At 45.1% G+C, this 20,855-nt stretch overlaps 1 protein-coding gene across 1 annotated transcript in view; it reads right to left on the reverse strand.

Moving 5' to 3' along the window:
- Nucleotides 1-20,855, reverse strand: part of PLPPR4 (phospholipid phosphatase related 4) — a gene marked incomplete at its 3' end in the record, with an annotated part of 46,030 nt that overhangs the window by 12,762 nt on the left and 12,413 nt on the right. Inside the window, exons 2-4 of the mRNA XM_081322147.1 lie at nucleotides 5,907-6,092; nucleotides 1,019-1,148; nucleotides 25-220 (exon numbers count right to left, since the gene is read on the reverse strand). Coding sequence (XP_081178273.1) covers nucleotides 25-220; nucleotides 1,019-1,148; nucleotides 5,907-6,092 — 512 coding nt within the window. The remainder of the gene's footprint in view (nucleotides 1-24; nucleotides 221-1,018; nucleotides 1,149-5,906; nucleotides 6,093-20,855) is intronic.

Here is a 20,855-nt window from a genome sequence, read left to right on the forward strand (position 1 = left end):
CATACAACTAAATATGTTTCTAACCTGCCGTCATTGATGATAATGGGATCAGATCCTGAGCAAATATCCTCCACAATGTAAGAATTTTCTGAGCACGATACATTGAGGGAAGTATAATTAGGTTTGCATACAGTCAGGAAATACGGTGTTTGATAGCCAGTTGACAGCTGTATAATATCAGTGATGAGTGCGGTAGCACAAAGGCCAAAGATATGGACACCTAGAAATGGAACAAAAGAATTTATTACACTTTGGTCAATGGAAAGCCAAATGGGTCACTAAATGCCCAGTTATAGGAAGACATATAAATGACCTCACCCAAAAAGGTTTGTGATATCCACAAACTACCACATCAGCAATGGACAATCCTGAATAGAACCCACACCTCACATGGCGTCTGCTGGACTCTATATAAATGGGGCATAGAATCCTCCCCTCAGTGTGACTGTGGGGTCCCACGTCAAACTGTAGATCACATCGTGACCAGCTGTAAGCTGAGGGCATATATCGGTCCTGTATCTGATTTTTTTAACTATAAACAATGTTGCATTTCAATGGTTAGATGGCCTAGATATTGAAATTTGAACATAGATTTTCTTGATGTTTATATATTATTGAGTTCTATTAATTTAGTTGAAATGTTAATTTACATTGCTAATCCATCTATGCTATGCCATATGCTAAATAAATAAAAAAACTTTGGTCAAATAGACATACTGTTTAATTTGGGATGGCAGCTGGTGATCTCTGGGCTGAACTAAATCTGCCCACATAGTAAAATGCCTGCTAATAATGTAAAATTGTAGGTACTGTAGTTATTTCTCTACATATCAGTATTATAATTCTGAATCAGTGACCTTTTTTTTTGCCAATCCACACGGTGAGTACTTCAACCCATTAAGACAAGCAAGCATATGGATTGAGGTGAGACAGCCATCTTGGATGGCATGTGCTTCATCCGAGGTAATGCTTCATCCAGGTCCCCACAGAACTCCAAAACTCCATTAGAAAAACTCACCAACAAATCGGACAGCTCTCCTAAGAAAAGAGTTGAAATTGCAGCCGCCTGCGTTGATATTGGCCTCGGCTCCAATTCCATTCCGGCGTTTCGAAAGGCAGCAGTAGAGAATGCTCTCGCCTACCATAATCTGCAATTACAAAGGCTGGATGCAAGGTGACTGCTATAACGATTTGAGCGGGGTCTGGTTCAAGTCAAAGTACTTTATATGTAATTATTGGAGAGCAAATTTCATTCACCAAAGTGAGGATGCTCGCATTACATCACAGGTGACTCTTTAATTCAATTTTCTGAGGGAGGGCAGGGAATATGCTGTATGTTTACATGATCTTGTCTGCAAGAGGAACGATCAGCTCTGTTGGGTGAAACAGCAGTTCATCTAAGACAGGGGTGTCAAACTCAATTTCATTGAGGGCTGCATCAGCATTGCGGTTGCCCTCAGGGGGCCGGGTGGGTATGGCCTGGGTGGGCATGGCCTACTGGGTGGGCGTGGCTAGAGTGCGTATGGCCTACTGGGTGGGCATGGCCAGCTCTACATCGTTCGCATCAAGGGTGCCTATGGGGGCCTGGGCAGGAGTGGGACAGATCTGAGGGTCTCTGGCAGGAGGAGGGTCTCTGGGCCAGGGCCAAGGCAGTGGGGGCCGTTCCCTCACTGTTTCCAGGATGGCTTCGCGGGCCACATGAAACCGCTTTGCGGGCCGGATTTGGCCCCCAGGCCTTGTGTTTGACATGTGTGATCTAAGATCTATTCCAGCTCTCTGACATTGCCTTGTGGATAACTGAATTGAAAGCAGAATGTTAAATATCTTCATAAGTGCAAAAAAAAAGGGGGGGGAGGTATATACTGCTATCACCGTGAAATAATATGTTAGTTTCAAAATTGACCTCTGAAGTAGTTAACTTTGGGAGAGATGCTCAGGGTTACTAAATAAACTTTGAAGACTTGAACCTAGTTTTGCCATTCTGAAAATATTCCTTGTCTTGCTTTCTAGGTGTGTTGGACTATACCTGTTATTGTTTTGAAAGGTCAGTGCTCATCACAGCGGTGAAGGCAGGGCTGAAATTACCTGTTTCACTTTGTATTAGCTTTACTGAATCATGAAAACACCTTCCTGTATTGGCAATTTTCAACATTAGCTTTGACCACCTTTAAGACATTTTTCAGTGGCACTCTACTGCAGGACTTTTCAACCTTTTCACCCATTGTACCACTTTTAGGATATGGCAATATCCGAGTACCACCAGTCGCCTAGCAAGGTGTCAAAAACTTGATGACCAAAAAAAAAAAGGAAAAAAAGTGATGAAGTACAGGTAGTCCTCGACTTACAACAGTTCCCTTAGTGACTGTTGAAAGTTACAATGGCACTGAAAAAAGTGCCCCCCAAGCCACAGCCGAGCAAGACACCTGCCTGCCCATACATAACCACTATCTTGTGAGTAGCTAAGAAGCAGCTGCCACTTCTTCTTGTGGAGAACAACTTTGAGTTCTCAACGTTAAGATTATCCACAGCTCAGATCAGAAGTTGATTAGATGGCTGGAGGAGGCCTTTTACTAATGATGATGTTTCCAGAACGGCTAGAGCAATTTTGGGGAGGATTTAAAGGTGGGAACAGTTGTGCGACACTCCTAGGAAATCAAGCTGGCTTGAAAAATGCATAACTATCCCCTAAATTATGTCATCAAAATTCAGTGGCAAACTGTGGAGAAAATGGATGATTTCCTTCCCTGAAAACTTCTCTTCCCATTCTTATTTTAAGCAATTAAAAATGTACTTTCAAAATTGGCTAATTTTCCACCAAGCTTGACAGCACAATCCCAGGGAGCTATACCCAGTTCTTAGGCCACAAGCATCCCTACCTTGCAGTAGAACAACAAAAGTGGCTAAAGGTAGGTGAAGCTAACAAAACAGGATCAGTGGTTCCTGTACTGTTCAATGTACCTGAACTCCTTAAGATTATCAACAGTTTGGCCTAGCTTGACTGTTGTGGTGGCCATCCTCCTATTTTGCTGAAGTCTGAATGTGATTTAATTTGGTTCTTCTGAAGTTTTGTTGCTATTTATTTAGATTGATTGATTGATTAATTAATTAAATAATATGCCACCCATCTCATTATCCAAAGCTCTGGGTGGCGTATCTTTTGCTCACTGTTATCCAACAGATCTTACAATAGCTGGCACAGGTAGGTGGCTGTTCCTCTCTTAATTCTCTCCAACAGGTATGTTAGTTAGAACCACAGCCTTAATTGCCCAATACCCAGGAAGAAGCATAAATGAAACAACTCTCAATTATTTAATATAGGCTTCCTTTTTTTGTCAGAAAGAAAGCAAGAAGAAATAGGTTCTAGTTAGTAAGAATCACGGTATTTCCTCAAGTGTTTTAAGTGAAAAGTCATGCAAAGAATCTTTTCGCCATTTCTTTTTGAAACATTAATTAAAAATTGTGGAGGCCATTTTTAGAAAACTGATGATGCAATAGATCTCCCAGTATCTGTGTAATTAAGAGTGCAGTAGTTTGACATTACTGTTCTCTCAGCTGCCCTACCAGGATTTTCCTTATTTTCCCCCACAGAAAAATAAGGACTGTGAAGATAGTAAAATTCAGTCATAATGTAGTTAGTAAGGGGGACTTAAGGGATTAAGTAAGCTAAATGCTATTGTTCAAATCAGCTTCCAATAACATAATGGGCCTCAATACAACTATTATGGTGCTGGGACTTTGATCAAGAATAACTATTGGGATTGAAAATTAACGTTTTTATTTTTACAGAATTCTTAATTGCTTTTGATTGTTATATATGAAGATCTCCCTTGGAAGAAGCATAAGTCAAAGCCATGCAACTGTTGATTGAGGTTTAGATACTGAATGATTTTGCACAACACAACTAACCAATTTTCCAGCTTTGTACATAGCAGTGAACTATAAGCTAGCTAAAATGGGCTGGGTTTATGTTTGATCTAGTGATAATGAGCTGACTTAGAAACCAGGAGACTGTGAGTTCTAGTTCCACCTTAGGCATGAAAGCTAGCTGGGTGACTTTAGGCCAGTCACTCTCTCTAGGCCCAGCTCACCTCGCAGGGTTGTTGTTAGGGGGAAAATAGGAGGAAGAAAGAGTATTAGGTAAGTTCACCACCTTGAGATACTTATAAAGCAACAAGGGTAGAATAAAAATAAATGTAATAATTAAAACAATATATACCAAGCCACAGGAACACTAACCAAGTTAGTGGAACATGTGTGAATAAGCAGATAAGTATTTAACTGATCCAGTGAGGCATACTGTACAGCCTTTCCTAAATTTGTCGGGCTCGGCACGCCCGACATTCGGGGAGGCCGCGGAGCGACCTACCGGCCCCCGAGACCCACCGCCGGCGCCCGCGGTCTCCCAAAGAGCCGGGGAAGGGCGCAGCCACCGAGACAGCCCAGCAGCCGCCCGCCTGACGCCTGGTGAGGCCGCAGAACAACTTACCGGCCCCCAGGAACAGCCGCCGGCGCCCACATTCGCCCGACGAGCCAGGGAGGAGCGCAGGCGCCGAGACGGCTCAGCAGCCACCCGCCTGTCATTCAGAGAGGCCGCGGAGCAACCCGCCGGCCCACGTGGGCAGCCGACAGCACCAACGTTCTCCCGACGAGCCAGGGAGGAGCGCGGCCGCCGAGTCGGCTCAACGGCCACCCGCCCCGCACCTGGATAGACCGCAGGGCGTCTTCCCGGGCCTCGGAAACAGCCGCCGGCACCCGCGTCCCACTGACAAGCCGGGGGAGAGCCCAGCAGCCCTGGGGCTGTCCGGAAGGCCGGGGAGCAGCCGTGCGGCGGCGCGGCCGGCAGTTGCTCAGCGGCCGAGCAACAGACCGAGGAAGGGCGCCGGGGCGGTCCAGGAGGCGGCAGAGCCTGCCGGCGGAACGGGGAGGGGCCCAGGACGTACACTGCATTCCCCCGGAAACCCGTCCCCGCAGACAACGCGTTCCAATGCTCTGCCGGCCTCCTTGCGTGCTAAGGGACTGCGTGATAGGCACCAGCGGCGGATGGTCCGAGCGGCGCAACTCACGGCTTGGGGACCTGAGGGGGGAGGCGAGGTTGTGCGGGGCTCAGGGGAAAAGGAGGGTGGTCTGGGCTGGGGGGTGGCTTACCAGCTGCAATGGTGGTGGGACGGGGACGGGGAGGATACGTACCTGGGGGCGGGTGCCAAAGGGCGGGAGCCAAGGGGGGCGGTAGTTAAGTAGGGTGAGGGCGTGGGTAAGCAATTAAGGGTGTGGTGGTGGGTGTCGACTCTGTCGGCTACTTAACAGTGTTGATTGTGTTGTGAAATCAACGCTGACTTCGATCGTCTCCGAGCGACTGCTTGTGAAGTTAATAAACGTGGCTCAGGAGAACCAGCTCTCGTTCCGGACTCATTCTTTCCGGTGATTCGTTGGACGGGGGCTGAAAAAATTATTCTACCAACTAATACCTCTTGTTTTATCTATATGTTCCAATCCATTATTCTTTCAAGTACAAGGGGACACCAAAAATCTGAATCACAACCCAGTTCTGAATGCCAAGATTCAGCCTTGATCATGTCAACCAGCAAAGAACTAATAATGTCTGATTACCCATCCAGCTGTTGAAGAGAACTTGCTCTCCTTCAAAGTTTCTTTCCTATCCCAGGGGAGAACATTCCTTAACAGGCAGTTTTTCAGACTCAGCTGCCCAAATCTGTCACCCTTGGATCTTTTGACTTTAGGTGAGCAAAACTGATCATGGGGCTCTCTGCAAATAAATCACTGCATCAATTCTTGAAGATAGGAATTGCAGATCTGAGGATCTGGTTTTCTGCTAATGGGCTGATACCATGCCGAGCACCTGCAAAACCATAAAATGAATAGGACAAATGGGAAGTTCTCTAACTCACCATAATGGCAGGAGCAGCAAATGCCAAACTGAGCAACATCAAGATAGGAACAGCCTCCTGGGAAGGTTCAATGTATGGCATACTCAGACTTCTATCATAACAGCTGAATCCGGCATGTACCGGCTTGAAGACATTCGTGAGTTCAAGAAAATAGAGACTGACAACAGAAGAGGCCAGTATGGGCAGCTAAGAAAGAAACGTGAGAGTTACTTTTTTTTAAAAAAAAAACCATGCATATATTTAAGCTCTATCTTGAAAGTGTGTATATTAATAGTGAACTCAGATGTTAAGAAGGCTTTAGGACAGACACTACCTCATGCAAGAAAACATTCGGTTGCACAGTAGGTCTTCCCTTACCTATCCTTCCTCATGTCACTTCTTGAGTAGACTTTAAATGTGCTATACAGGACAGCAACTGCAATAGCACTGATATATCGCTTCACAGTTCTTTACAGCCCTCTCTAAACGGTTTACAGAGTCAACACATTGCCCCCAAGTATCTGGGTCCTCATTTTACTGACCTTGGAAGGATAGAAGACTGAGTCAACCTTGAGCCGGTCAGGATCGAACTCCTGGCTGTGGGCAGAGTCAGCCTGCAATACTGCATTCTAACCACTGCACCACCAGGATACCAAGGGGAAAAGTAAATCTCTTTCACCAGCAATTTAGGCCCTGTGGCAGATGAATTATCCACTGCATGATCATAGACCAATGTTTCTCAACCTTGACTGCTTTAAGTTCTCCACACAGCTTTAAGCTACTAAGGTGAGAAACAGTGGCAAAAGTGTGCGAAAGAAGAAGGAGGAGGAGGAGGAGGAGGAGGAGAAGAAGAAGAAGAAGAAGAAGAAGAAGAAGAAGAAGAAGAAGAAGAAGAAGAAGAAGAAGAAGAAGAAGAAGAAGAAGAAGAAAAGTCCTAAGAACAACAAACTTTGCAGGAGTAAAAAAGGAGACAAGGTACGTGGGGCAAATTCATCAAGAAATTCTTGTGTAAAGACTGTGTATGCTCAATGGCTACAAACAAAAGGGTTTTGGGACTAAAATAAAATTATTAGAGAGCAAGTATAGGACAGGATATTTAGGAAGCTTTTGTTTCAAGTCTTGTTTGTATCAAATTATTGGTGCTGATAACCCTGGAGATAATTCAGTAAATGATGCACTGATAACCCTGGATAGGATTCAATAAAAAGTATGCATTTTAAAATTTAAATGCTCTATTGTGGATTAAAATGAATTAAGTGCAGCTTAATTGTCTGTCATAACTTCATTAAATTAATGTAAATTCAGAATTCTTAAGTGGGGCTAGTCACATTATTTTATTAATTTGGCGTTTTATTAAGTTTGCTCATATCTTCTAAAGAAATTGAGAAATGCAATATGAGCTACAACAAAACTGAAGATCACAATCTATAATACAATACAAGTAGTAAAACGATGATTAAACTCTACACTGAGCACCAACATAGCTAATGCATTTTTATAAGCAGTTCTCTTGCACCTATCTTTCAGTACAGTGGGTGGCTAAGATAGCTCTTGGGACTCCTAGCTGGTATTATATTGGAGCCAAGAAAGCACTGTTTTTTCATTTACTCCAACATAGCACGAGGTGGTAGCTACTGTTGTATATAGCAATCTAGTTGAAGGCAAACATACGTGTCCAAGGATAATGTTACAGAATCCAATCTGGGTCGGTCACTGGGACTAGAGGTTTAGTCTTCTGGGCTTTCGGACTCATTTTGGAGCCCAAACTCAGAGAAGTTCTCTCTCATCAGAATGTGATTCACTCAGATTGGATCCTGCAATATAGCTGAATCTTGTGGTGTGCCCTTTCTCACAAAGTCTCTTCTCTATTTGACAGAACTCTTACTTAAAAATATTTCTGTCCAAGTCAGATTAAAATATTGAATAAACACACAGGGAGGAAGAATGGGGTCCTGAAGTCATCTATTCAGACCTGGCCAATAGGAAGACCAGGTACATATATGAGGTGAGACATATATATTTCTATTTAAATTTCAATAACTCTAAATTTGCATCTATATATTGGCAAGTGCAAATTTTATGCAAGTTTATATCTTTGCTGCTGAAGCACAAGTTGCCAAGTTGCAACTTTACCACATTATCTTGTATACTTTGGGGGCAGAGCATTAAAAAATTAGACCAGCATATTTTTTTCCTACTGGAAAATTCTGAATATTAAAAAAAGTTTAAATTGTTCCCAGGATATTCATTCATCCAAGCTACAAAAAAAATTAAGCTTCCTTCTACCAGTGTTGGACAACTTAATTCACAAATTAAAAATAAAACAAATAAAGATACTTAAATTCTCTGACTGCACAGAGCGATGGTCATATTTATCTGATTTTTGCAATCATGATAGCATCAATGTAAGGTTACTGTTATCTTATCCTCATTTCATATGGTAAAAATACACGGAAAATTTTTCCAAAACGGAATAAAATTTGAGCTCCAGCAAGAGTCCAGAAATATCTTGATCCCATATAAATAATCAGAAGAAGTCCAGTAGCAATTTTCCCAACTAACGAAGTTTATTAAAAAGTGTAGGTTTTTCTGAGCTACATGTATGAGCTCCATCCATCCATCCTTCCATCCATTCATCATTGGTCAAGGCCAGCATCTGGGTTCAAACTCAAAAATAAACTAATCCGACAAAATTGATGAAAGATAAAAGGAGTGTTTTGGATTTCTTGAAAGCCCACTCATCCAGAGATTCAAAACATCTGACAGTCGTTCATCAAAGTGGATGTTTTGTAACACTTATTCCAGTCCTATGTTATTCATGATTACTCACAATTATAATTCAAAGAAGTTTGATGGGGTATATTTTCAAATAAGTTACATAAGACTACGTCCTTAAAAACAATTCTAAGTGGAAGTAGAAGTGAAAATAGAGTGAACCTTTATCCATTATCTTGATGGGTGGGTGGGTGGGTGGATGTGGATGTGTGTGTGTGTGTGTGTGTGTGTTTGTGTAACAACATTTAACCCACCTTGGCTTATTCCCAAAAAAAGATCTAAGCACAGTCAAAGTTGGTTAATATATGGATGAAAGTCGTTAAGGAAATTGAAAGCACTAAGCCAGGACTCATAAGAAAACAGATTTATTTTTTTTAAAAAAGGAAAATGTAAAATTGCTTCCATATTGTTGCCAAGAAAATTGCAGGAATATGTCTACAAAGAATCAAGCTCTGCTTGAAAGACATGTGCATTGCCACATTCAAAGCCCTTGTGGTTTTGATGATGGTTGGTGATGGAGGAGAGGGGATTGTGTACTTACTGAATTTTATTTGAAGCATTGATTTATAGATTGAGATAAAACACTGGAATATAATTGTCCCATGACAAATCTGTTACTTATGGTGATACCTGTTAGTATACTTTTGGAACAAATACTACAGGTATCAGTTCACCAAGTCTTACTATTTAATCGAAATAAAGTGATTTTAGGGGATGTTCCTAATAGTTGGTGAAGGCCAAAAACCACAACGTATCATACTGAATAATGGAAAATACAGTAGATGGTTTTGCTATGGAAACAAGCAATAGTAGATGCCATAGCTAAGAGAAAAATAGGAACGAGCATAATTTTTCTAATGAATTCTGACATTTGATTATATCCTTCCTTTTGTATAACTCAAGGTGGCATTTGTAATGCTGTTTTTTCCTCCCCCCCCCCCCCGCCACCACAATAATTCCGTGAAGTGGGTTGGGCTGACAGAGATTGACCGAAAGTCACCTAGCTGGCTTTCATGGCTAATGGAGGCCTAGAACTCACTGTCTCCTCGTTTCTAAGCCAGCATCCTTAGCACTACACCAAGTTTGTCCTCTCTTAAAACTTCGTATGATTCAAATTTCATTACCACTGTCCCATCAAGCTGATCTAGATAACCTCATATACAATTTAGAAATATATAGGATGTCAATTACTTAATGTTGAAAACGTTTCACTCAGATCTTGTGCTTTGTTTAAACAACTCAGCCATGACTGATAACGATTCTGAAAGAGCTAAAAAATAGTTTTTATTGGTACACATTGGGCCAATCTAGAATGGTACATCCTTCTGCTGCCCCCACTCTGCTAGTACCATGCCTTCCTTCAATCAGTCTATCTAGAATAATTTAATTTTTAATTTAATTTAATACCTGGTCTGTTATGTCACATATGGCACTGCTTGATGTTATGACATAATATCCTGAGCTAGTTCATTTTATTGTCATAAATAGTGGGATAAATACGTAGGTCTGACATCATGCAGATACTTGAAGGAATAGGATCACATGTGAACATGAAATGGCTTATTCCAATAACTGCTTCTCTTACCCATTGCTAACAATCTTCCTTGGGGGCCTTTCATAGGGTTCTTCCTGTCCTGCCACTTGAAAGCGTTTATCAGAAGCCTGGGGAGCTGAAATTGAGATGTTCTGCCAACCAAGACCAAGTTCCCCCCTCCCCCTCACCATCCCATTAAGCTTCTAGAGCAGGGGTGGGGATCGATGGCAATTTTATGACTTGTGGACTTCAACTCCCAGAATTCCTGGGACAGCCTGGCTCAGGAATCCTGGAGTTGAAGTCCACAAGTCATAAAAGGGCCATCGTTTCCCCACCCCTGCTCTACAGCATTGTTTCTAAAGTTGGGCAGTTTTCAGATGTGTGGAGTTCAACTTCCAGAACTGAAATAGTGTAAAATTTATTTTTTGGTGACTAAAATCATCGGTACTATTAAGAGCTTCCTTAAACCACAACTATTATCCATCCAGGGACGCGGTGGCTCAGTGGGTTAGGACGCTGAGCTTGTTGATGGGTCGAATCTCGAGTGCCGCGTAACAGAGTGAGCGCCTGTTACTCGTCCCAGCTTCTGCCAACCTAGCAGTTTGAAAGCACGTAAAAATGCAAGTAGAAAAATAGGGACCACTATGGTGGGAAGGTAACAGCGTTCCGTGAGCCTTTGGCGTCTAGTCATGTCAGCCACATGACTACGGAGATGTCCTCGGACAAGCGCTGGCTCTTTGGCTTTGAAACAGAGATGAGCACCCCTAGAGTTGGAAATGACTAGCACGCATGTGCGGGGGAACCTTTACCTTTACCTATTATCCATCCATCCATCCATCCATCCATCCATCCATCCATCCATCCATCCATCCACCCATTCCTTTTCCCCAAGTATAGTGCCATAAATGGTGAAGCATCAGCACCCCTACCCTAGGGTAAATTTAAGAATTCCTATATAAGAGACCAGCTCAAACCTAGTAAGTATATTTGTCTCTTCCCTGTAACTTGCTGCAGGGAAAGAGGGAAGAGGAATGCCAAAAAGATCTCTTAAGACTGTAATTTAGCTGTACAACACATGGAACAAAAAAAAGCAATTTCACATCCATGGAACAATGTTATCTGTTTCCCATTTTGGAAATGTCACTGTCTTGGCAATTGTGGGAGAATATTTATTTATTTATTTATTTATTTAATTGTATTTATATACCGCCCTATTCCCTGAGGACTCAGGGCGGTTTACAGGGAATTAAAAATCCAAAATACAAAAATTAAGAACCAAATTAAAAAAAAATTAAATTAACCCTGTAGTCAGTTAAAAAAGAACCCCAAATTAAAAATTCCTCCTCAGTCTGGGCCCGAGAGCTCGAAGAGCCAGGTCTTCAGGCCCCGGCGGAATGATCGGAGGTCGGGGGCAGTCCTCAGCTCCACCGGCAGCTGGTTCCAGAGGGCAGGCGCTCCCACAGAGAAGGCCCTATCCCTGGGTGTCACCCGCCGGCAATCTCTCACCGGCGGAACCCTGAGCAGACCCTCCCTGTGGGAGCGCACTGGGCGAAGGGCGTTTGATGCCGGCAGCAGGTGTTCCCTCAAATAACCCGGACCCAGGCCATGTAGGGCTTTATAGGTGATAACCAGCACCTTGAATTTCACCCGGAGGGCAACCGGAAGCCAATGCAGCTCGCGGAGTAGAGGTGTTACATGGGAGTATCGGGAAACCCCCATTACAACTCGCGCGGCCGCATTCTGCACCAGTTGAAGCCTCCGAGTGGTCTTCAAGGGCAGCCCCATGTAGAGAGCGTTACAGTAGTCCAAACGGGAGGTCACAAGCGCATGAGTGACTGTGCGTAGGGCGTCTCGGTCCAAATAGGGACGCAACTGGCGCACCAGGCGAACCTGTGCAAAAGCCCCCCTGGTCACGGCTCCTATATGATCTTCAAAATTGAGCCGTGAATCCAGGAGGACGCCTAAGTTGCGAGCCCTATCAACGGGGGGCAACACCTCACCCCCCATCGTTAGAGGTGGAATAACATGGTTAACCCGAGACGCCAATATGCAGAGCCACTCAGTCTTGGCGGGATTGAGACGAAGCCTGTTTCTCCCCATCCAGACCTGAACCGCCTCCAGGCACCGGGACATCACGGAGAGGGCATCACTGGGTTGGTTTGGGGTGGAAAGAAAAAGTTGGGTATCATCAGCGTACTGGTGATACCCCACCCCAAAACCACGAATGATCTCACCCAGCGGCTTCATGTAGATGTTGAACAGGAGAGGCGAGAGAACCGACCCCTGAGGAACTCCACAAACGAGAGACCTCGGGGCGGATCTCTGCCCTCCTGTCAACACCGACTGCGAGCGGCCCTGGAGGTAGGAGGAGAACCACCGTAAAACGGTGCCTCCCACTCCCAACCCCCTGAGACGTCGCAGCAGGATACCATGGTCGATGGTATCAAAAGCCGCTGAGAGATCTAATAGGACCAGGACAGAGGAGCAGCCCCTGTCCCTAGCCCTCCAGAGATCATTCACCAGTGCGACCAATGCCGTCTCCGTGCTGTGTCCGGGCCTGAAGCCCGATTGGTACGGGTCCAGATAATCAGTTTCCTCCAGGAACATAGGGAGCTGATGCGCCACCACACTCTCAACAACCTTCGCCAGAAAGCGAAGGTTGGAGACTGGACGATAGTTGTTTAAAACAGCCGGGTCCAAAGCAGGCTTCTTGAGGAGGGGTCTCACCACCGCCTCCTTCAGGGCGGCAGGGAAGACACCCTCCTTCAAAGAAGCAGTTATTACTGCATGGAACCAGCCTCGTGTTCCCTCCCGAGCCGCATAAGCTAGCCAGGAGGGGCACGGATCCAACAAACAGGTGGTGGAGCTCAGTCTCCCCATGATCCTGTCCACATCATCAGGGGAAACAGGGTCGAACTCAGTCCAGATAACATGCTCAAGACCGCCTGATTCCTCCACATCAGACTCTGCCCAGTCAGAGTCCAGGCCGGTCCGGATCCGAGCGATTTTGTCCGCCAGATGATGACTAAACTCCTCGGCTCGTCCCTGCAAGGGATCCTCTCTCACCTCCTGACTAAGGAGGGAGCGAGTCACCCTAAACAGGGCGGCCGGGCGATTATCTGCGGATGCGACAAGGGCGGCAAAGTAGTTAGACTTCGCCGTCCTTATCGCCGCAAGATAAGACCTTATAAAGGTTCTTAACTGCAATCGGTCGGATTCGGATCGGCTGGATCTCCAACCGCTCTCTAGACCTCGTCTCCGACGCTTCATCTCCCGGAGCTCCACAGAGAACCATGGGGCCCAACGGGATCTGCGCCGAATCAGAGGTCGCATGGGTACAACGCAGTCGAGTGCCCTGGTGGCAGCCGTTTCCCAGGCCTCCACCAGAGCATCAACTGGGCTGTGGGTAAGGGTGATAGGTATCGGCCCAAGCGCCCTCTGGAACCGGTCCGGGTCCATTAGGCGCCTGGGGCGGAACCACCTGGTCGGTTCCGCCGCCCAGCGGCGGGGGATGGCATGACGGAAAACCAGCCTCAGGAGGTAATGATCTGACCATGACAGAGGGGTGATAGATGGAAAACCCCCTCCCAGATCATCCAACCACTGTCCAGACAGGAACACCAGGTCGAGAGTATGATCCCCCTCGTGAGTAGGGCCCTCAATAACCTGGGTCAGGCCCATGGCTGTCATGGAAGCCATGAACTCCCGAGCTAACTCCGACGACCCCCCCAGTGATGGCAGGTTGAAGTCACCCAGGACTATAAGCCTGGGGAACTCCACCGCCAACCCCGAGAGGGTGTCGAGCAGCCCAGGCAGGGCTGTTGCCACACAGCTGGGCGCCAGGTATGTGAGCAACAAGCCCAACTGAACCCGAGGACCACATCTCAAGAGAAGGGATTCACTCCCGGCCATCTGGACAATGGTGGCCTCCCGGGGACACAAGGTCTCCCGAATAACCACTGCCACCCCACCACCCCTGCCCTGAGCCCGTGGCTGGTGCAGCACCCGGAAACCTGGCGGGCATAACTCGGTGAGAGGCACCCCTCCCTCCGAACCCAACCAAGTTTCCGTGATGCACGCCAGATCCGCACATTCCTCCTCGATCAGATCACGGATGAGGGGAGCTTTGTTAACTACGGATCTAGCGTTAAAATAGACCAACCTGAGCTCAGGGGCCTGATCACCCTCATCCCCGGGTAAGAGGGTGCTAACCGGAGGGTCGGAGCGCGCCACCGCTCGGAGATAGCGGGGGCGTGATCCCAGATGTTGATATGGCCCTCCGCGCAAACACCTGCTGCCATTCCCTATCGCCGTGGGGATTTGAAGCCCCACCCCCACATTCTCAGAACCAGCAGCCACCTCCCCCGACCCCGTCCCGTCAGGACCTCTAACAGGACCAGACTGAGTGCCGGTTAAAGATTCCCTCCCTACCCCCCCCTCCCTCCCCCTCCCTAACTTCTTAAAATAACCGGCTAAAAATTTTATCAGGGGCCTCTTCGCATGTCTTAACTCGAGGCCCCTATCTAAGCCCAGCCACCTCTCGGAATCCCAAAGCTTGGGATCGTCATTAAGGGGAGTATGGAAACAGGCGACAGGTCGCGCCCATGAGGCAGGAACTGCCCTAAGGGCATACAAGTCCGCTCCGGAATAATGATAAATCATACTGCGCTAGGATAGTCTTTTAGGGCAGATGTTAATGTCCAAGGATCACTCAGTGATGGTATATAGATGGTAAACAAGTCCAGTAGGCATATCTCCTAATCTGCAGAGCCATCTCAGCTCTCACCTGAGATGGAAATCCAGCAGCAGAGAGAGAAAGGGGAATCCTGAGCCAGGGCCACCCCAACTGGTCTCTCACACCAGTGAGGTGGCCACTGACCAGTCCAAAACCGTCCTCCCACCACGGTCCGGTCCCGGCCACACTGGGCTTTCAATAGGAGGGATCTTAACTCCCATCAGGCATGGAGCTAGCCAAATGCCTGCCTGTCAACAGGAAAAGTAAGAACAGGCAGGCCAGGCCTCTGTCGATCCTCGCATCTCCAGCCAGCACCACCAGTCCGGGAGGGGGAAGAACATTCTTTCCCAACGCTCGTCCGCCAGTCCAGGCAATCTTCCAACAGCGGGGAGAGGCAATCCCAGCCGATGTAGTAAGTCCGGGAATTTGCCAACATGTCCGCCGAGGCCGATGACCAGGCCCACCATCTGCAGCCACCATCCGGGAGGAGAAAAAGGCTCCGCGCCGCCAAAAACGGCGCCAGCCAGCTGATGGTCGTAAAAAGATCTCTGACCGGTGGGATCGTCGCCGCTGCCCCTCCGACAAGCAGAGGGTATTCACGGCGAGCAAGCAGAAGAGGGAAGGCAGGGCAAGGCGTCCCGGACTTCTCGGCGTCATAGCAAAGAGCAGGTCGGCAGGCAGGCAAATTCTCAGTTCTCGAAAGCCGCCGGTTCGGATCAGCCAGCTGACAGTTCAGGGGGGGGGGCTCAGCGCCACGAGGAGCAGCGCCCAGCAGCTGTTCCAGAATCCTCCCAATCCCCAAAGTCGTCTCGGCAGGCCGGCAGAAGAAGAAATCAAGCAAGGCGTCCCTGTCTTCACGACGCTATAACAGCGTTCGGGGCCATAATGGAGCTCGGCAGGCAGCAGTTCTCCAGCGCCGCTAGTTCGGGGGGGGGGGCTAAGCGCCACAAAGAATAGCGCCCAGCAGCTGTTTATTAAATCCCCCACCCCCAGCGTCGCCTAAACATACCGTGGGCCTCCCTAAGCTGATTCCTTGGAGCCCTCGAAGAGCGCCCGAAGCTTAGGCTGCGGCCGTCGCCATCTTGGGCAAAAAAAAAAAAAAAAAAAAAAAAAAACTCAGGACCTTCCTATTACTCAGGACCTTCCTATCCAATGCTACTGTGCGGGACATCTCTAGCAAACAGGAAGAAATTCTTATGCAGAAAAGAAGGAGCAGCTTCAATGAACTGCCTTTAATTTTTTTTTAAAAAAAGGACTTTGCAAATTTGTATATTTAATGATAACATGTTTAGAAGCACAGAGGTTATCCCTAGGTGAAAGAAAGAATATCAGGCAACAGGGACCATTTCATGCGATCACAGAATGTTACAAATTCTTGCTGAAGAATTATGAATACTTAATGATGTTTTAATACAACCAGGTAAGAGAAGTAGAATAATTATGTTTCAAGTGCACAAAGAGAAGAACATTATTTGATACACTCAATCCAGTAATTTTCTTTAGTTGTGAATCTACCCTCGTGCCAAACATTTTAGTCTTCCCCAACCTAATGCCTTCTGGATGTGTTGGGATTGCAATACCCAGAGGGTATTATAGTCCTGATGACTGGTTTGAGGATACCAGTTTAAGAAAGACCAGATGAAATGTTCTGGATCATTCAAAAGTTGTGAACTATGCTATTTCTAAAAAAGATTTGAAAGTCATACTTATTCAGCTTAGCATTGTACCTGTATTCCTTAAGAAACAGGTTTGTGGTCTGGGGGTCCTCTAGATCAGCGTTGACCAACGTTTCCAGCCTTGCGGACTGGTGGGGTGGGAGGGGGGATGGTTTTGCGTAAGCGGTCACGATAGCACGTGTCCACATGCAGCTCCATTTGCGCGAGTGACATGCACACACGCCTGCTGCTCACTTAAATGGAGCACACGTACGCACACTCGCCCACCACTCGCGCAAGTGAGGATGCGTGCTCACCCACACACTCACTGGCTGTTTTGGCAGCTCAGTTGCAAACACTAGTGGGCTGCGGTCCACAGGTTGGGGACCCATTCTAGATCTGGTTTTGACACTGGACAGAGACAAAAAATGAGCAGCAGTCCTTTCTATCAGCTCTCTACTCATGGACCATACATTAGGGGTTCATGCACTGGTATCACAGATTATGAAGTATGGAAGAGATTTCATAGATAATCTTCCCCAACTTCCTGACCACTACAGGAATTCATTACTATGGTATCCCCATAGATGGCCATCCAGCTCCTGATTAAACACCTCCAGCAAAGATTTACTTCCCACGTAAATCTATTCCATTGTTGAAAAATGGTTGTAATTATGTATTTTTTCTTAATAGTCACATTGAATCTACTTTCTTGTAATTTAAACCCATTGTTTCTTGTTCTTCTGAAGCTTTCCTGGCAACCTCTGAGAATGAGAGAACTTTTCTTGTAACTACCACAAATCCAGAAACAGGAAGAGATAATTAATCTTGTTTTGCATCACCTGAATTGCTCAACAATTACATATTGGTAAAAGCTAAAACTCGGTATTAGAATTCTGATTTGTTTCCAGTTCATTGGCTAGGTGTTTACCAGATTCAAACCATGATCCCGTTCTCTTCAAGACACAAGTCATTCTGTGATCCATTAATAAGTCCAATTTTCCTTTTTCACGTTTTACCAATTTCCATTTCAATACTTATGCATGTAATGGCAGGAGAAACAATGAAGTCCAGGTATATGTTTGCTGAATAGCCAGTGCTCTGAAGCAAAGCTGCACACCCAATATACAGTTCTCTTCATTGGCTCAAGTGTTCATCAATCTTGCTCCACAGACGGGTGATCTAACTTATTCCTCATCTCAACTGTTGTTTTCTAGGTTTTTGGAAAGTAGCAGGATTTCCTTAGATGTCTCCTCCTTCACAGTTTTCTGGGGATTAAAACCTTCTTCAAATGCTGCAATGTTGAATGTGAAGAAAAGTAGAGGAAGTGATATTATGATGATGTGAGACTCTACTGCTATGGCATGTAATAGTATAGCCTAGGAAGAAGCTCAAAAGGAAGATGCTTAATGTGAGCCTAGCTCAGGGGTAGGCAACCTCGGCTCTTTTATGACTCATGGATGACTCAGGAATTCTGGGAGTTGAAGTCCATGAGTCATAAAAGAGCCGAGGTTGCCTACCCCTGGCCTAGCTATTCTAGTCATATCCAGTATGGATGAGAAGAAAACTACAGCCAACTGGCAAAGTTCAATCAACTTATTTGGTTAAGGTGCCAGTAAAAAATCCATTCCTCTTTGGCATGGGTCAGTTTCAGCAACAAACCCATGGGAAAATAATGGAATTATACCTTAATTAGTGACAGACCAACCTGACCGGATCTTTTTTGGAGTCTCTGTATTCATCTATTTGACGCATACCTTTGCTTCTTTTTCTCTCTGATTCTACTTGGTTCGAGGAGCACAGAGTTTTGAAGGCAACAATAACAACAAAAGTAAAATAGGAAAAAATGTTTTTACTTCTCAGGCCTTACGAAAAATATATACCTATTAATGAGACTCTGATGAACACATCTTCTGTAGAGTCATAATGGATGCTGCGCTGAACCTCAACCATGCAAGATATAGGGTCAGCTTTTTAACCTACTTATACTAATAACCTAATTTGCTTTAATTACAAAACAGGAAAAAAATAGACTGAATGAAAATTCCACATGAATCATGCTTTGCAATTAAGAGGGTGAAACTGGGTATGCAAGCAAGTACATGTATATTTAATCCTCTGTTCCTACTGTCATATTAAAAATTATAATATCCCGTGCAGTTTGGGGTAATGCTCTGGAGGCCATATGATGCCCGAAGCTCCTCTCCGGGGCCGATGAACCATTGATAGGGGCTTTTCAAAGTAACAATGGAAGGTGCATCTGAGCACAAATAAGCCAGTCCGGAATTTCTCCACAGTCAAGAGGTCCTTAACTTTAGAAAAAGTGTTTTTCCTGGAAAGCTGTAGTGAGAGTGAAACGTCAATCACAAATCAAAATAAAAATTCTAAACTTCTAAGCTTCGCTTTCTTTCCTTCTTCCTTTCAGGTGTGTGTATTGGAGAATAGTTTTTTTAAAAAAACAACAACAAGATGTGACCCTATGAGTGAAGCTCTGCCCCTTTTTTCCTGAATTGCATGCATAATGCATATGAAAAAACAGGGAGAATTAGCTAACATGACCACAGCTTTGTCTTTTTTTTTTGACTCCCCCCCACCCATCCAGGAGGAAGCTTCTCATCAACATGGCCACATTAATCATTTTAACAGTACCTAACTCTTTGAAGTAAGAAACTTACTTTGTCCAGGGTTAAAAAAGGACCAACTTTGATGAACCATAACAAAGAACGGGCAAAGCTTTATCAGACTGACATTGTACGGTACTTCCTAAAATAGAACATCTTGCTTAGCTGGACCCCACCGAATGAGATTTGGTGAGAAAAATTGCAAGATAGTTTTCTCCCTCCCAAGCTCACTATCCTAGTCCCTTTGAAAACATGTTGGAACTAAGTATATAGTATACCAAGAATTTTCACGAACTGCTGTTTGGCCTTAAGTAAATACAGGTAATCCTCGCCTTACAACAGTTCATTCAGGGACCGTTCAAAGCTACAACGGCACTGAAATAATGTCTGATGACTGTTTTTCACACTTATGGCCACTGCAACATCCCCATGGTCATGTGATCAAAATTCGGATGCTTGGCAACTGGTTCATATTTATGACGGTTGCAGTGTCCCAGGCACAAGGGATCCCCCTTTGTGAGAAGCAGTCAATGGAGAAGCCAGATTCACTTAACAACTGTGTTACTAACTTATCACCCGCAGTGATTCGCTTAACAACTGTGTGCAAAGAACGTTGTAAAATGGGTTAAAAGTCACTTAACAAATGTTTCACTTAGCAACAGAAAATTTTGGGCTCAATTGCCGTCATAAATCAGGGACTACCTGTACGTGACATCAGTATTTTGTGCAGTATATCTGTCCAACAGAAGAGAACCGCTGCAGAGTTTCTGTGATTGCTTACTGTTCACTACTATGATTCTAACAGCATTATCTGTGGACATAAATTGTCTGCTTTTCTCTCTTCTTCTTTAGAAGGCAGCCACGAAACGATACATGTCTCTGAACGTATTTATTTGCCATAGGGGCATATTAAAACTTTTCATCATAAAGCAAAAGATATCCACTCAGGCTATTCAATCAGTGCATTAAATTAGAATTTGAAGTACCCCTAAGGAGTAGTAAAATATTATGAGTCAAACAGCATGTAGAAAAGAAGTTCACCTAGGTCCTTTTCTCCTCCTATTGAAAAACCCCCAGAAGAATAGCCTTTGGTCTATAATTCAAGCATCGCGGCGTGCATTCATACTTCTTTAATTGAGCCAGTGAAAGATCTAGCAGCATAGCACAGTTCATTTTAACTTTGGAGGCCAGCCTAGGCCATTTTCTTACTTTACAGTATGTGAAATATTATACGTAATAGATGGGCGAAAACTGCAATTTTTAATGTCTAGATGCAGAAATGAGGCACACTGTCCTTATTTTCAGATGCGCTTAAAATAAGATGTCTAGCATAACTTCCTATTCAACAGAAATAATGGGAGCAAAAATATGTGTCTTTTTCAAATATCTTGAAGAGTTTTAAAATGGACAGCCAATGTGGTGGAGTTGTTAAGACGTTGGACAAGGAGCAGGGAGCCAAATTTAATAAATAAAAATAGTAACAACCCAGGCTGCAACAGCCACTGATGCTCACTGGGTTATTTTCTCCCAGTCCACCTTGTCATTGTGGGGGGAAAAAATGAAGGAAGAAGCACTGTTATACAGCCATGAGTTCTGGTTACAACAGGTGGGATATAAATTTAATAAATAAAAACAACAACAGTTAAATGA

Source organism: Vipera berus (assembly GCF_964194415.1).
Source record: "Vipera berus genome assembly, chromosome: 3".
Classification (NCBI taxonomy): Eukaryota; Metazoa; Chordata; class Lepidosauria; order Squamata; family Viperidae; genus Vipera; species Vipera berus.